Raw genomic sequence first — 16,922 nt, 5'->3', positions numbered from 1 at the left:
AGAGGAGTTAATTTATGTTGTAATAGTGACGGTTCCTAATATTTTGATTAGGAATTGGGATATAGCTACGTGGAACTGAATGCAAGTGATACTCGGAGTAAGAACAGCTTGAAGGAGATTGTTGCTGAGTCACTGAGCAATACCAGCATCAAAGGCTTTTATTCAAGTATGTGACTGTTTGAACTGGTTTTTTGGGGGGGATTATGTAAGAAAAACAAGTTCGTTTCCATGTTTAACGGCCACTACTGTGCACTGGCCACCCTGCTGTATGTATCGGGGGGCTAAGGAGAGACTAAGAAAAGCCTCTGATGTAACTCATAGAGGACCTTTTTTTTAGGTGTTAGAAATTTCCAAGGATGTGATAAAAATGCATACATGGACATATTTATGTATTTTGCGTACACTTTTAGCAGATTCACAGGTGAATCCTATGAAGAGGGAAGAAAAAGATCAGTAACTGCAGTACAGCCTGATGAGTGCAGTGGCCGAAGCCTGTAGACGAGGAAGGGATTCTGGTTGGGCCATTGGGGAAAACTGCCATGAAGAGGGTGGCATTTGCTCCCAGGGCCCTGAAGGATGAGAAGGGGACTCACCTGTGGGTGGAAGGGCTTATTTCAGATAAGAGTGGTAGGGGAGGCAAAGACAGTGGGAAATACCGCACTATTGAAGGTCATGGCCAGTAGGCCAGTGCTCTGGTATGGCCAGAGCTTATGGGGACAGGTAGAGGCCCACATTGCAGACTGAGCATTGGGAACCTGTGGTCTTTCGCATGGTTGCCTGAATTCTTGGTACTTTCAATGGTAGAAAGTCATCGTTAAAAAGAAGTTGCTCAGGAAATGTCACTGTAGTATGTGGCTGGTGGGCGAAGCTTGGTACAGCTCTGCAGGGCAGTCTGGCAGTATTTCTTGAGGTCAAGTTACACGTACCCTCTAACGCAGAAATTCTAACTCCCAGATTCATTGTTAATACTTGCATACCTGCAAAATGACATGTATATGGATGTTCATTTAGTGTGACTTATAATAATGAAAGGTCAAATACATCTTCATATTTTATTGATAGAGATTGAGTGAATTATGATCATGTGTAGGATAGAACATTATTGAACAGCCTTGAAAAATGAGGTGTTCTATATCCACAGGTAAGGAACAGATCGCAAAGATACATTAAATGACCAAACCAAGGAGAATGTTTTTATGCACACGTATTTCTAACGTGTGTGGAATATCTCTGAGAGGATACACAGGAGTCTGTTCACGCTCTTGACCTCTGGAGAGGGAAACCAGTGCCCTCGCTGGCCAGGGTGGAAGGACACTCTCCTCACTTGTGTGTCTTGGACCTTTCAAGTTGTGAATGTGTCGTTACTAGTTTACAGTGTGTTATGTGAATGTTTATAAAGAGCAGCGTTCAAACAACAGTTACTGTGTTTTTGTCTCATCCCGCTGCTTGTCATCAGGCGGAGCAGCCCCTTCAGGAAGCACGAGACACGCCCTCATCATGGACGAAGTGGATGGCATGGCGGGCAGTGAGGACCGGGGAGGCATTCAGGTAGTGGAAGCAGTGTCGTTTGGCGGTTTTACTGTTTTGTTCTGTTTTCACAAAAAATATAAAGAATTAGTTATGCTGTGATATCTATGGCAGTTAAGCCATGATGCCAAGGAAGTTTTTAAAACTGAGATTGCATGCATTGTGTGGTATTTTGTTTCTTAAATAATTATTTTTCTGTTGCAAATTTGCCTTGTAGGAATTAATTGGTCTGATAAAACATACAAAAATTCCCATTATTTGCATGTGCAATGACAGAAATCATCCCAAGATTCGCTCTTTGGTTCATCATTGTTTTGATCTTCGTTTTCAAAGACCTCGGGTTGAACAGATTAAGGTATGGCGTTGGGAATTTTTTTCCCCCATCACATTATTCTATTTATTGAAGGGTCAGTTTTAAAAGTACCTGAAAATATTTTTTAAATATCTGATTATACAAGTTAAAAAAATCATTGAAGATTCTCCTTTTAGGCTGCCATGTTGTCTATTGCGTTTAAAGAGGGCTTGAAGATTCCCCCTCCAGCTATGAATGAAATAATTTTGGGAGCCAATCAAGATATCAGACAGGTAAACTACATATGTATTACATGACAATAGATAATTCTTTGAATTAATGCCTTCAGCCTTTTGGGGAGTGGGAGTGGTGGTTATGTCTCGCTGACAGAGCCTTGTCTGTGGTCCCCCTAGGTCTTACACAACCTGAGCATGTGGTGTGCGCAGAGTAAGGCCCTGACCTACGACCAGGCCAAGGCCGATTCCCACAGAGCCAAGAAGGATGTCAAACTGGTAACAAATGGATTTCCTTTTATTAGTTAGTTTTTGTGCTATAGTTCCTTGACACACCTATGGAACCTGTGGTTATTTATTTATTTTTTATCCTCACTTGAGGATGTTTTTTCATTGCTTTTTGAAATGAAGGGGGGTGAGTGGGGGATTGGCTGGGGCTCGGGGAGAGAGAAACATCGATTGGTTGCCTTCCATATGTGCCCCAACACAGTGTCAAAGCTGCAGCCTAGGCATGTGCCCTGACTGGGAATTGAACCAGTGACCTTTCAGTTACGGGACAGCGCTCCAACCAACTGAGCCACACTGGCCAGGGCTGGATATTTATAGTACAAGCTACAGACAGCTGCTAAAAGTGTTTCTAATTCAAATGGAATTTTTTCAAGGACCGTCCAGGTATATTGTTAGTTTTGAGAAAGGGAAGTTTTAAATTATGCATGCTTCAATCATTATAAAATGTCTTCTTCATAGTCCCTGATGTATGGGTTTCATTCATGTTTTCAGTGGTTTTGCATCTGTTCCGGATAATCTGTTCTTAATGGTTTGTAGTTTAATAACCTCCCTGGAACTAGAGGTCTTATCAGTTATCTCTTTGTTCTGGTTCACCTAGTCACTAGTCAGAATTTATTATAGTTAGAGCAATGATTAAGCAGTGTTTTTACTGTCTCTTTTTTTAAAAGTTAGTACATTTTAGAGCAATTTTCGATTCACAGCCGAACTGAGAAGGTACAGAGATTCTCCATATGCGTCCTGTCCCTACACACATCCAACCTTCCGCACTGCCAGCACCCACCATTCGCTGCCACTGATGACCTGCTCTGACACGATACTGCTGCCCGGAGTCCGTCGTGGCGTGCCCTTTGTGGGTGTGACAAATGTGTAACCACACGCGTCTGCCCTCGCAGCTTACTAAAAATCCTCTGCACTCTGCTTACTCACCTCTCCCTCCTCACTCCTGGCAAGCACCAGCCTTTTGCTGTCTCCATGGTTTCCCCTTTTTGGAGACTTGATATAGTTGGAATCATACTGTGGAGTCTTTTCAGAGTGGCTTCTTTCACTTAGCAATGTGTATTTTAACTTGCCTCCGTATTTTTTCATGGCTTGATAGGTCATTTCTTTTTAGTGCTGAATAGTATTCCATTGGGTGCACCACAGATTATTCACTCACCTACCGAAGGGCAACTTCCAAGGCTTGGCAATCGCGAGTAAAGTGGCTAAACATCCACGTGCAGGGTTTGTGTGTGTGTGTGTGTGTGATGTGCGTTTTTAATTCACGTGGGCACAGAACAAGGAGCACGACTAGTGGACAGTAAGGTTAAGCGTCTGTTTAGTTTTGGGGTAAGCCACCAGCTGTCTCCCAGACCGTGCCGCTTTGAGTTCCTGCCGGCCGTGTGCGTGCGTTCCTGTCGCCGCACGTCTTGGCCAGTATCTGGTTGGGTCAGCATGTGGGTGCTGGCCCTTCCACTAGGGGCGCCCCTCTTTCTTGGTAGGGCCCATTCGATGTTGCCCGGAAAGTGTTCGCAGCTGGAGAGGAGACCGCTCACATGTCACTCATGGACAAGTCAGATCTCTTTTTTCACGATTACTCGATAGCGCCCCTCTTTGTCCAGGAGAACTACGTACACGTGAAGCCTATAGCTGCGGGGTGAGTGTTCAGAGCCGGCGCTACACCGGCCGGACGACTGAGGGGGCGGGCTGCGGAGAGTGGGCAGGGCTGTGATGCAGGCCGGTCTTCATCCTGCAGGGGAGACATGAAGAAGCACCTGATGCTTTTAAGCCGAGCGGCAGATAGCATATGTGACGGCGACCTGGTGGACCGGCAGATCCGGAGCCAGCAGAACTGGAGCCTTCTGCCCACACAGGTGAGCGCAGTGCTCCCCGCAAAGTGCAGGCTCTGCTTTGGTTGGGGAGGGCAAAGTAGCTTCTGGCTCCTGTAATTATTTAAAATACCGGATAAACCCTACTGCCGTTATGGCAAAAACAGTCTGTTAGAGATTAAAACACTCTGTGGTCACTGTTGTCTTTTTGTTGATCTGGCCCCATTTTTCAGTGGTTCATGATGTTTTTATGTAAGTGGACCTATGGGAATATAGGAACATTACATTTTGGCCATAACTAAGATGTGAGTCAGAAGTTTCATTTCCTCTGTTTTACCTTAAGAATCTATGTCTTTTTTGTCATTCTTGGCTCTCCCAGATAATTCCTAAGTAACTTCTTGAAGAAATGCAGCCAGGGCAGGTCAGCTGCCACTGTCTGATACATGGATTCTGATTTTCTTCCTTCTTGCTAAAGAGGCAGCTTTGAATTGGGTACTTGATTTCAGTTGATGTCTTTTACTCAAAATAGATGTTTGTAAACATTCATAATTCAGAGTATTTGTTCCTGTTTGAGCTTTACGTATTTCTGCAGCATTGTCGGCCTGAGTAATAAACAGGGGACTTTTGGTGGCCTGCTCTTCTCTTAATCTTACCCCTGAGTTGTTTGAAAAAAACAAAGGCTCGTTCTGGATATAAAGAATTCTTTCTCATGTTTTAAAAGTGTTCATTTTTTAAATTAGTAATTGTGCTTTTGAGAATTTGTCTTAAAAATAATTTTAAACATAGAAAAGCTTAATATACAAAAAATACTCCCTAAGTCATCATTAGTTCCAGTGGCAAAAATGGGACAGAATCTCCATGTCCAGCAACAGGAGAGTGATGACTTGTGGCAGATTCTCTTGATTAGAACACTGCCACCTTTACAGTTGCTTTTAAAGATTAGCTAATACAAAAAACTTAATTATTAGAATAAAGTAGGACACAAAATTTATGTATAACTCCAGCCTTTAAAAAAGCGAAAGCCCCGGGGCTGGAGACACCCAGCGACACCCCCTGTGCTGTCCTCAGGCGTCGGTTCACTCGGTGCTGAGCCGGGCAGACCTTCCGTGCTCCACTCACCTGTGCTGTCGGCAGCCTGTGCTGGAGACAGTCGCGCTTCTCCGAAACAGTCCTTTCTGCCCCCGCTGGCCTCCACGGGGTGGCTGGAGTGTCAAGGTCCCTTGGTTCAGGATGCTCAGTTGGCGAGCTGACCTCTCCCAGGGCCAGACGGCAAGATGTTTTCCCTGGAAGATTTCCCGTACCGGCAGATCCCAGACGGAAGGCGAGGGCCCGACTGCCCCGGGTTCGGGGTGCCCGCTGGCGGGCTGCGTTTTCCAGAGACTGTTTGGAAGCCCACTGCTGCTGAGGAGGCTGCTTTGCACAGAGTTTAAGTTGTGGACCGCCCTTGATCCTTTCAGGCCATTTATGCCAGCGTTCTCCCCGGAGAGCTGATGAGGGGCTCTCTGAGCCAGTTCCCCTCCTTCCCCAGCTGGCTGGGCAAGCACTCGTCCACGGGCAAGCACGACCGCCTCGTCCAGGACCTCGCGCTGCACATGAGCCTCCGGTAGGTGGTGTCGCTCCGTTCCGGGTGCGTCGTCGGGTGCTGGGTTTAGCCTTCACCCAGGAAGGAGGGCGTTAGCCGAACGGGTCATTGTAGTTTGATTCTATTGCCAACTAGATGAATGATCCTGATAAGTTCTTTTTATCTTGTGAGACTGCGTTTTATTATCCAGAATCACCATGACCCTCATATTTGTCACTTAACAGGCTACTTTGGAAGAGTAAAGCTGGGGGGTAGATGTGTCATGCCTCTAAGAAAAATTTAAAACTATGCATATCTGAGGCAGTGATATTATTTATGGTTATTGTGACTGTGCCTGTTACTAGTGGGCATACGAAAGATCTTTGCTTCAGAGTAACTGAATTGGAAAAGGAACTGTGTAAATAGTGGACCGGTTGTTGCCCATCCTAGCAGTAAGCTGCCCTCGCCACCTGGGAGAGGGCGTGCAGTTGGGCTTGTAGCGTGCAGTTGGGGAGTGGAGACTCAGATGATTGAAAACCAGTGTGCTGGGAGACGTTTAAATAAGGATGTTCAAAATTCTTGTGATTTGGTATGCTTTTGTTAAAGTTTAGAAACTTAGAAAATGTGCCTCCATACAGATAGTAAGTCAACTTCAGGGGTTTTATTTCTGACCACGAAACACTGCTGGAGCGGTCTTGCTTCCCTGCTGTCCTCGCCGGTCAGGTCGCGGGCCTGCCTCTCGGCTTTCTGCCTGCTCCCTGCCCACTGCTTTTAAGGGTCCTTCGTCACTCTGCCTCAGGGGTCTCCCCTTGGCTGCTCTTGCTGTGCTCACGTAGGTGTCGAGCGCTGGACTTGCGCGTTGTTCCGTGGCCGTCCTGTGTTACCTCTGCCCCCTTCTCCCACTGCACTGAACCTCCAGGTGGTGGGGACTGAGGCTTGCTGGCCGAGCACGTGGCGTTGCTGGACGGGCGTTTCTAGGGACTCACGCACAGGACACTGCCATCACTAAGGGCATCTGCAGTGGGTGTCTCAACTTTTAAAGTAAATTAAAAGGTTCCTACTTAACTTTTAAACCCTGATTAAGTCACTGGACTTTTATAGGCCAGGTTTCTCTTTACCTTTAATTTGGAAAAGTGTGATTTTATTACTCAACTTTTCGGGGGTCATCATAGATGCCTTTGAGAATCTGAAAGCTTTGGTCTCTGTCTCCCCCAAATGCACCAATGTACAAGTATAACTTCAGGGGAAGTGATAACCATTTCTGAGGAAAAGAACCCTTAATTTAGGTAATACCTTTAGATTTTTCTAGATTAGCTGTTACTCGAGTCTGCGAAGGTAACAGTTACGTAACAGATTACAAGAATAATTTGGGGAAGCTTTCGTGACTGTCTCGGGCACTGTGGCTCACGGGCTCATGCTTGTGTTCAAGTGCTGGCACGTGTGAGCGTGGGGAGCAGAGGGAAGGGGCGACTTTGACATAGGAGCGCTGTTTGAATCTTTGCCTCATTAACGAAACCATCGTGGGGCAAGGTTCTAGATTTCTGGTAGAACTATGTGGGTTCTTGTGAGTCAGACGTTCAGTGACCTGAAGGCAGGAACAGGACCCATAGGTAACTGCTAAAAGGACTTGTCCTTTCTTTTCATTTATTTTAATTGAATTTATTGGGGTGACATTGATTAACTAAATTATACGGGTTCAGGTGCACAGTTTTACGACACATCATCTGTGCACTGTGTTCATCATCCCATCCTTTCTGATTTCAGTGTGGGCTCTGAAACCAGCAGCTTTTGGGGCCTCTTGTGTGAAGTGCATGTGCATGTCCATTGCCTGGTTTGCAGATGGAGGCAGTGCCTGGGTTGGAAAGATTTAGGGTGGTGGCATTGGAGGTACTTGTTCAGCTATTTTCTGTCTTTAAGTGACAGCATGTAAGGAGAAAGAAAAACAGCCATTTCTATGACAATCTAGTTGCAGCTGAACACAGGCTGTTTCCCTAAGTCTCCTTGGCCAGTGTGTGGGTCACGCCACCTTGTGACTCTGCAGGAACTTTCTCTGCAGGATTTTCTTTCTTTTTTTTTTTTTTTTAAACATTCGGGGTAAACCCTGTTCTAGAACTAAACATTGAAGAAGAACAGCATCAGGAACTGTGAGAGAAGCATTTTCCTGTAGAATTTTGTATGTTGCAGTTCAGAGACAGAAGGGTGTTGCAGACCCCACTAGCAGGTGGCAGGGCACTTTGGGCTAGAAATCTCGCCGCCTTTCACCGATGCTTTCAGTGTCTGGGACTAGGAGAGAGAGATCTTGGGCCACAAGAAGTAGGAACAGAGACACTGTTGTCACCTGGGCCTTAGGAGTAGGGTGGAAGCAGAACCTGCATTTGTGTTTTGCATTCTCTGATCCAGGTAAATAGAAAACCCCCCTTGAGCACATTGGAGTTTGCACGTCACCCTGGTGGGGTAGCACTAAGCTTTCTCTCCACCAGCTGTTGAATAGTAGGCATTCCATTATTAAACACATTTGTTAAAAAGCATTATTAAAAGTGATTGAACTCCATGTGATTAACTGTTGATAACGCACAATGTGACTTGAATTGGTAGTAGTTTGCCATTGACTACAGGTGTGTCTCTTTTGCTTTGGTTTAAGAACTTACTCCAGCAAAAGAACTGTAAATATGGATTATCTGTCACATATAAGGGATGCGCTTGTACGGCCCTTGACCTCACACGGGGTAGAAGGAATACAGGATGTTGTTGCCCTTATGGATGCATATTATTTGATGAAAGAAGACTTTGAGAATATCATGGAAATTAGCAGCTGGGGAGGCAAGCCTAGTCCCTTCTCCAAGCTGGATTCCAAGGTAACTTGTGTAACCCACTGGTTTTCCCTCACTATGTAATTACCAGGTTTGCACTGGGAGTGTTTTAGAGATGTTTACATGCTTTAAAAAGGTTTAGGTTTTTTTCCTTCAGAGTTTTTTATCTCTTATAGTCTATGCTTTCCAAATGCTGTTTGAGTACAGTATTAAGACAAGACTTCTGGATTTGACTTTACAATTTGTATATTTATCTTCGCTTTATGCTGAGTAGAAAAGCAAGATACGAAAAGCTTATGAACAAAACATAAATGTAACCCTTACAAATAAGGGTGAGATGAGCCGGGTGGAGTAACACGAGGTGGTGGTAATGCATTAGGAGAAGAAAGAAGTGTTTACTGGCTGAGGAGTTTTACACTTAGTCTGCCTAATCTGTGGGCTCAGTATTCCAGCTGGACCGTTTGTTATGGGATAGTGTATCCCCTACTTTCTCTATATAAGGAGCAGGAACACTCTAAAGTGAAATAACGTGAGCATGTGATAATGTAATAGCTCACACTTGTGCCTGTTTACTTGGTGCTGTTCAGAAGGCTTGCCTTCTCCAGTGTTTTGACCTGATGCAATGGTTCTCTGTGATTTCTCACAAGAGACGTCTACAGTTGGAATTCATGAGCTAACCCTGCAGTTATTAGAAGCTCGATGTTAAAGCTTTTCAGGTTACTTAGTGTGTTGAAGTAACGACCATGAGTAAAGTTGTTTTGTGGTAATTGCAGGCTTTAACTTGTGCCTTACTGTGTGCCTTTTTAAAAAAATTTATTGATTATTGACTTTGCCTGTCACTTAGAACTGCAGAACATTGAATAGGTAAAAATGATGACTGAAGGTGACTTTTTCTTGTCTGCTAACTTATAGTTTCCAAATACTGATTTTTATCATTTTGAGTCATGGACTCTATTAAGCATATCATTAAAAATATGGAACTTTTCCATAGAAAAATGCCTTTATACATAGGAGTACACATACACACATGCTTACGTGTAACGCATAAATATTTTACAAGTAATTTCAAGGGACTTCTAGGGTCTTTCAAAGCCTTTAGGCCTGCAGAGTTCAAAGGGATTCTTTGGCACTCAGATCTTTTTAAAAACTCCCTCCATTTCTTTTCTTCAGGTGAAAGCAGCCTTTACCAGAACTTATAATAAGGAGGTCCACCTGACTCCGTACTCACTCCAGGCAGTGAAGACACCCAGACACAGCACAGGCCCGGCGCTGGACTCCGAATACAGTGAAGAGTTACCTGAAGACGACTCGCAGTCTGACGAGAAGGACCAAGACTCTATGGAGACCGATGCTATGATCAAGGTTGTGTTTTAAGCTACAGAGAGGAAAAGCTGTGATACTCCCTCAAAGTAGTTTATCTTTTCTTGTGTATAATTTGCCTTCAGAAGTTATTCAGAGAGCCTGTTTATTAGTAAGTAAAGCTGTGAAGATACTTTCAAGTATTATTGTTCATCACAGTTGAGGGTGAAGAAGATAATAGATTTTTTATAAAGTTAGCTTCATACAATGGTGGAAGAGCCAGACAGCAAGAAATCGTATTGATGGACCTACACTGTTAGAAAAGTACGATTTTTATTTATTTGATCATTGGTTTGTGCTTTACACACAGGCACACATTTTCACAGCACAACCAGGAAAAGCGTTTTCAGTGAAACCACTTCTCCCTTCTGTTGTGTTTTGCTGCAGCCACTGAACTGCCCATAGAAGTTTTCTAGAGCAAAACACCCTTGTCTTTTGCTGGGACAGGTTAAAATCACTTACAGTATCAGCCCGCTGTTTGCCGTTGGCTGAGGCAGAGGAATGCAGTGTGTATTCTCCTCTCTTGTGAGAGTATCGTTCTTGCCCCTCACTTTTGTTTTGTACGTGCAGGACTAGTGGCCTTCAGCAGTGCGGCCCTCCCTGTTCGGTCTCGTGTGCCCCTAAGAGGCTGCTTCCCCCTCTCCTCACACTGACTGTGTTTCGACTCTTGAATCGGAAACAGAAAGTCTTACCCTGCTTGTAAACTGTCTTGCTCATCTTTCCTAAATATGCCTTTGGTTTAAATCCAGGAAACTGCATACGTAAGGAACACATCTTGGTTCTAGATTCTAAATAGCTTTTTGGTTTTTACTGCTAACTTTTCAAGGCTACAAATAGCCCAATTGTTTCTTGAAAGTATGTAGATGAACCTTTTTCATTTACTCATAAACACAGCCATTAACTATTTTTTGCATCTTTTCCTCCCAACAGAAAAAGACAAAAGCTTCAAAGCCTTCAAAATCAGAAAAAGATGAGTCCAGAAAACGAAAAGGAAGAAGTGCAAAGAAATGAAACCATTTTTTACTACTGACAGTCACTTTGTACTCACCATGTTGACCAGTCTGGCTGGTCTAGAGGATGCCTTGTTTTTCCAAAGGAAAGCGAGTGGGGCAGCCGAGTGGGGTCCCATTATAAGTAAATGGTGGCACTGCTAGCAAGATGTAACCAGTAGGTGAATGTACACCTCTCATAGAGGTTGGTCGGACTGCCCGGGTCCTCCACTGGCCCCCGTCAGCCTAAGCCTGACTCGACTGTGCTGCGACGTGCCCAAGAACAGCGGTACTAAGGCGACTTGTAAGCTTAACAGTGTATCCTAACAGCCTTTATAGGCCCAATGCTGATTTTTTTAAAGCTAGTTACTATTATGTGGTGAAATTTTGTAAATAAATCATAGTACAAAACAATCACCACCTAGAACTGGATATTCTTTGAACATTGCCAGATATCTTGCAAAATATAAATTAGGAATGAAAATGTTTCATATGATACATGAACAAATTCTTAAGATTGTCATCTTGTACAGTAAAATACTATATTTTGGCTTTCCTTATTAAAATACATGGCTTTCCTTATTAATTTGCAAATGATTGGACAAAAAAAAGTTAATTTTATGACTAACTGGTAGTGGGAAACGTAACTTAGGCAGTCGAAGAGTTAGAACTCTGGATGTCCAGCCTCATCACGGCTGTGAGTGCTGACCCTGTCCCTGCTGTGCAGGGCATTCCATGGCGAGGCCTCTTTGCTGTCACTGGAGGGCGTGGGTAGCTGCGAAAGCATGGCCGGTCATCCTCATCTTTCCAGGGTCTCAGCCCATGAGGCTCAAGCCAGGGGGGCGTGCACTCACTGGGTCAGACACCTAGTCTCTCTCTGGCTGTGGGCAAGGTGAACGCTGGCTTTTGTTTACTTTGCCCCGAGAGGTCTGGTTCTGTCCTGGGACGGGTTCCACAGACCCTGTTGGAACTTTAGATTTTAACTGCACCTGCGGAGTGGCCCTCGGGCTGTGGAACTAGTATGGAATTCAGGCGTCTAGCTGTTTTTTTAATCTTGTTGGTAAATGCTCAGAGGAATATACTAAAATGAACTTGAGATCAGGATAATAATTCCTGCCTCTAAGGAACTGAGAGTCTTGTTTGGAAGGTGAGACATGCATTTAGAGTGTCTTTATCGTGTGAAAAATGTCTCTCATGTAGATTAAGTTCATTATGGGAACAGAACTTTGCCTTCAGCCTTTGGCCTCCAAGCCACTCCCCCTCCGCGTTAAAGCCTGGCCTGGAACTCCCGCCCCAGTGAATGAGGATGGCCCCCGCTGACGGCTGCCTCCCCTCGCCACTGGGATGAGCATGAGTTTCTTGAGCACTTTCACCTGTTGCCACTGCTGTCAGAGATACTTGGCTGTGTGTTCCCCAGGAAAGCGGCTATAATGTCCTTGCAGTCAGAACAAGGAAGAGTGTCCTTCACGTGTTACGTTTTTAATTATAAATGCTCTACACATGATTGGCATAATTTGTGTATAAGATAAATAACTTTTCTTTTAGACTGTAAATATGCTCTTGAAAATACGACAGAATGGGTGTGAGTCCTCTCTGAAGCCCTCGTGGCCACGAGGGGTGTGACTGAGGTGAGTGCCGGGGAGCAGTTGGTGGGTGCACGCAGTCTGGACGTGAGTCTGAGGGGTCTGTATTGGGACTGTGTATTTGTGGGGTCAACCAGTAAATCCTTGTTGGAGCCACTAGATGCCATCCATCATCTTTGCAGCATAAAACTGCACACTGTCTTTTTTGGAGATGCACTGAATGTTGGCCGTTTTGTAATCTATAGCAAAATACTGTATCTTTTGTCTTGATAAATTTTGGCGGTTCATGAACAAGGAGTGCATCGTTCTGTGTACTTCCACTCACAGATCCCCAGTGCCTGTAGCTCATAATCCTATATGCGTGTAACACCCCTGTAGTGATCGTGGAAAACAAGGAGACTAAGGGTGGGTTTGTTGGTAGTGACTCATACCACTGAGGAAGGCCAGGGCCTCTGGCTGATTCCCCAGCTAGCCTTAGGGAGGAGAGAAGAGAACAGGCTGGGCGCATCGTGCATGTGGATACTTGGATTCCCCCCTAGGCTTGTAGGCACCTCTGCAGTGCTCAGGATGCTGGTGGCCATGTTGCAAAATCATATCATCTGAAACATGCATAGTTAGGCCACATTGCTCATTTCTGTTAGCTGCTTAGACTTCGGTTACATTGGTCTTAGATGGCAAGGACACATGCAGAAAATGTATATTGGTTGGAGCCTCACAAGGCGTGTGACACGGGGAGTGCACATGTTAACTGCTGGGGGCGGACTTGGAGTGAGGCGTGCCTTTGAGGTTGCCAAATGACTTAATGGGCAACAGGAATTGCATAGTGTGCGGGGCAACAGTGCAGGACTAGATGGTGACTATAAGCTGATAGTGTCATATTCTCATATGATAGCGCATATTCTGTCAAATATTTGATTTTAGTGATTTTTGGTGTTTTTATTTAAGGACTGATTGCACTGACTAGCCTTGATTTGTGTAAACTTCTCATTTCAGACTTGTAAGTGCCCAATCTACACTAATTGCTTCAAAGTTGCCTTCCTTTCTGTTTCCAAATCCAGAAAAACATTACAAATATCTAGTTAACAATTTTATTTAGAGGACATATTTCAAAATATAAAAGTTATCAAAAAAAGCCGAATATTTACAGTTATGTCATAGGATACTATTAACAGTGCAGAGCATATAATATGAAAAGGAAATATACAAGGTGTAATAAACAGCAGTGTTACATGTTACCATTTTGTCACTCTGTGGAAGGTGAAAGTGGCAACCTGGACAGGTCACCTTTGCTTTTCCCTGTGTCCAGGAAGGACCAGCTCTAGATCCACCAGGGCATGAGCACAGCCGCCTATGGTAGATGCTGTCTCAGGAACATATCTAGAAAGCACCAGATAAACCCACATCCTTTTAGAAGGCTTTCAAATAACAACTGGCATCTAGTAATAAAGCCCAGCACACTACAGAAATTTTTTTTGCTCCTTCATGGAACATGGAGCTGGGCCATCACTGCATTCAAGTTAGAAATCTTCAGTCAGTGATCAGCATTGCATTTCAGTCTTGGCCTTGTGACTGACAAAAACTGTGTGGTCAAGCCATTGAATCCCTGTTATAAAGTGAGGCTGATAGTTACCTTACTGGGAATAGTGACAGAAAATGCAAGGTAAGTGCCCAGTAATCTGTAGAGTAAAAACTTTAACGAAATGATTTTTGAGTCTAAAAGGAGTCAATGAGCAATAGCTTCAAACAATACTCATTGTATAATAAAATACTTGTAGCGACTCTTGCAAAAAGTCGTGCCTAATCATGCACTGAGGCATGTCTGCACGTAGCTATGATACCATGGTCTAAAGCTTTAATTTCACGCAAGTGTAGACTCCAGAGAGTCTACGTAGATGATTAAAAAACACGAGGTTCTACTTTTGGCAGTGGCAGAGTTGCAAATTAATCCTCCTACAGGTAGTATTTTGTACTCAGTTATAACTAACCAGAACAACCAAAAGTATGTAGACTATTGGAAAGGTGACAACCCTTGAAAGAAAACTCGACCGGGTAAGGTCTTTATAAGCCTTTTCAGCTGAGGGTAAGTCCATTGTGTGGAACAGCTAAACTTTAAACAGTGAAGTCAGTTTTATTAGCTTGAAGAGTCAGTGCCAGAAACACTGAAAGGTGAAGGAGAGTGGCCTGGGAAGGGGGCTGCTCCAAAATCTTCATGCAAATCCTTGAACTTGACAGGCCTGCCAGACTTGAAGAAGAAGCGCAATTCCATGTTGTAGGGAGCACCATGTATCGAAAGCTGAGGGCTGCCTCTGGGAGCTTGGGGCCTCGGTCCTCTGACCAGAAAGAATAAAATTCTGCCAACAAACAGGCTGGATGAAGACTGAGCCTCAGGTGAGATTACAGCTCCAACCAACTGCAGCCTTGTGAGCCCCCGCCTGAATAGAAGACCCAGCTAAACCAGGCTTGTGAGGGTAGATCATGGGTCCAGATGGCAACATAGAAGGCTCCAGAACTACTTTCTCACAGAGACACAGTGAATCTACAGCTACAGATAGAACAGTTCCCTCTGAAAGAAATACAGGATCTAGCAAGTGACACCTATACATAAGGTGAGTGAGGAAAACACCCACGTTGCAATGGGCAAGAGAGGCTAAGAGAGTCTTGCCAAAGACCCTACCCCTAGCAAGCTGCCCCACAACTCACAGCTTCTCCCTGAGAACTTGGGCCCCACAGCTGGTACGTCGAGTTTTAAGACTTCCACCAAAGAGAGGGGCCCCTAAAACATCTAGCTTTGAAAGCCAGTTGGTCTTAACACCAATGAGAACCAGTTCTAAATGGGATTGCATGAACCTACCGAGGCTGAAACCCCAGGGCCCAGCACAGATGCAGCAGACTGAAATCCATCATCTTTCTGTGAAAGAGGCCTATTGGCTTAGCTTAAAAGATACAGCCTAAGAAGTAGGCTTGTCATTTAACATACATCTAGGGGCCAATACTCCCCAGATGTTGGGAACTGCCCTGCCTGGTATCAGAAGCTGTAACCCCTGCCAAGGCTAAGGCTGAGAGAACAACCTTGGACCGTAAGCCACCAAGGAGACAAAAGCTTATCTCCCTGGCAGGAGCGCTGCTTCTGCTTCTTCATCCATAACTGGCCCCCAATGCTTGGTTGGTTAGCCAATGATGGGTAAGATTCCCCAAGGGGGGAATGACCTAAGACAGGCACAATCACATGGGAGGCCCCCAAAGAAGGACTTTGGGGGCTACAGCAAAAGGGGGTGATGGACCCTTGCCTCTCAGCTTTGACATAGCCTGAGTCCTCATTGTCTGTGAGAAAATCTCCTAATCTTGGCTGCCTTAGTTCCCTTGCTCCACCTAAGCCTGAAACAATGACAGAGGGTGATGCACCCATGTGCTGGGAAGGGTGGGTTCCCCGGGTGATTAGGCCTAAGAAAGAATATGTAAAATCCTGTGAAACCTGCTTTGTTTAGAATGCTCTCAAATAATAAGGGTCCAAGGAAGAAGTAAGTTTGTTCCTCAAAGTTTTACAGCTCTTTAGCTATCTGACCCTGACTCAAAATAGGCCCTCAGACTTCGTTGTTATCTATTGTTTGATCCTTACTTCCTGGCAATGAGTAATGAGCTTTACCCGAATTCTTATGTAAACGAACCAAAAAAAGCCTGCTCAGGCGGGAGAACGAGGCGCTCTCCCTTAAGGGCACTCTCCCCTAGGGAGGGTGGCCATAGCGCTCCCCACTAGAGAGAGTGGCCGTTCTGCTCCTACTTCCCCACAGGACCTGGTTGTCTCTGTGTATGTTTTTCTCGTGTTTCAAGAAGCCATCCACAGCGTTCCACGGTCACTGCCGGTTGGTGGCTGCGACACCCAGAGGCTGGAGGCTGGCAAGTACCATCTACATACTCTCTCCCTGCCATGACCATGGTCTCTGGTATCTCCGAGAAAGGAGCTTGTTTACAGATTGGATGCTCTGGTTTTTGCTGCTGCTTTCCAGGGGACACCCTTTAAAATGGCACCGTTTACTTTCACAAGTCCCCCTGGACTGTAACAGAGAATATGTTCTTAACCTGCCATCCCCCTTTGGGCTCAACACAGAGGCACGGTGAGAAATGCTTATCTTAATCGTTGTGGCCTGAGGGCCCAGCTTTGAATCAGCCTGTATGCAGGTCCTGACAGGTCTTGGCATACCCTCAGCCACTGGGGGCCGCAGGAACAAGGAAGGCCACTTAGACAATCACAAAGGTTTGAGAGAGGACCGAGAGCTACGGCAGGCCTGGATGAGGCTCACTCCCTGCATGAGAGCACTCCTTGACTGGCAGGGGTGGCTGTTTTCTCTAAGGCACAGACACCAACACAGAGTCAAGGAAAATGAAAACATATGTTTCAAGTGAAAGAACAAGATAAACCCACAGAAAAATAACTTAAAGAGGAGATAAATGATTGATAAAAAGTTAAATTGTCATAA

The 16,922-nt window shown here is 44.9% G+C and overlaps 2 protein-coding genes across 8 annotated transcripts in view; one reads left to right on the top strand and one right to left on the bottom strand.

Annotated features, from left to right (window-relative positions):
- Positions 1 to 11,288, top strand: part of RFC1 (replication factor C subunit 1) — a 61,184-nt gene extending 49,896 nt beyond the window's left edge. For all 5 annotated transcript variants that reach the window (XM_045834354.1, XM_045834353.1, XM_045834352.1 and 2 more), the window contains 11 exons: positions 52 to 166; positions 1,457 to 1,548; positions 1,745 to 1,882; positions 2,017 to 2,112; positions 2,233 to 2,331; positions 3,819 to 3,973; positions 4,073 to 4,190; positions 5,603 to 5,748; positions 8,348 to 8,561; positions 9,687 to 9,878; positions 10,806 to 11,288. In XM_045834354.1, coding sequence (XP_045690310.1) covers positions 52 to 166; positions 1,457 to 1,548; positions 1,745 to 1,882; positions 2,017 to 2,112; positions 2,233 to 2,331; positions 3,819 to 3,973; positions 4,073 to 4,190; positions 5,603 to 5,748; positions 8,348 to 8,561; positions 9,687 to 9,878; positions 10,806 to 10,886 — 1,446 coding nt within the window. In that variant the 3' untranslated portion in view covers positions 10,887 to 11,288. The remainder of the gene's footprint in view (positions 1 to 51; positions 167 to 1,456; positions 1,549 to 1,744; positions 1,883 to 2,016; positions 2,113 to 2,232; positions 2,332 to 3,818; positions 3,974 to 4,072; positions 4,191 to 5,602; positions 5,749 to 8,347; positions 8,562 to 9,686; positions 9,879 to 10,805) is intronic.
- Positions 11,289 to 13,521: 2,233 nt separating this feature from the next.
- WDR19 (WD repeat domain 19) overlaps positions 13,522 to 16,922 on the bottom strand; it is a 72,804-nt gene continuing 69,403 nt past the window's right edge. For 2 of the 3 annotated variants that reach the window (XM_045834474.1, XM_045834476.1), the window contains one exon: positions 13,522 to 13,824. The gene's annotated coding sequence lies outside the window, so the exon portion shown is untranslated. Of the gene's footprint in view, positions 13,825 to 14,586; positions 14,799 to 16,922 lie in introns of those variants that run through there. The other variant, XM_045834475.1, reaches the window with a different exon arrangement.

The sequence above is a fragment of the Phyllostomus hastatus genome, unplaced genomic scaffold, assembly GCF_019186645.2.
Source record: "Phyllostomus hastatus isolate PE091 unplaced genomic scaffold, TTU_PhHast_1.1 phas_contig_196, whole genome shotgun sequence".
Taxonomy (NCBI): Eukaryota; Metazoa; Chordata; class Mammalia; order Chiroptera; family Phyllostomidae; genus Phyllostomus; species Phyllostomus hastatus.
The sequence above is the reverse complement of the archived record's forward strand: the minus strand, read 5'-3'. Positions and strand labels throughout refer to the sequence as shown.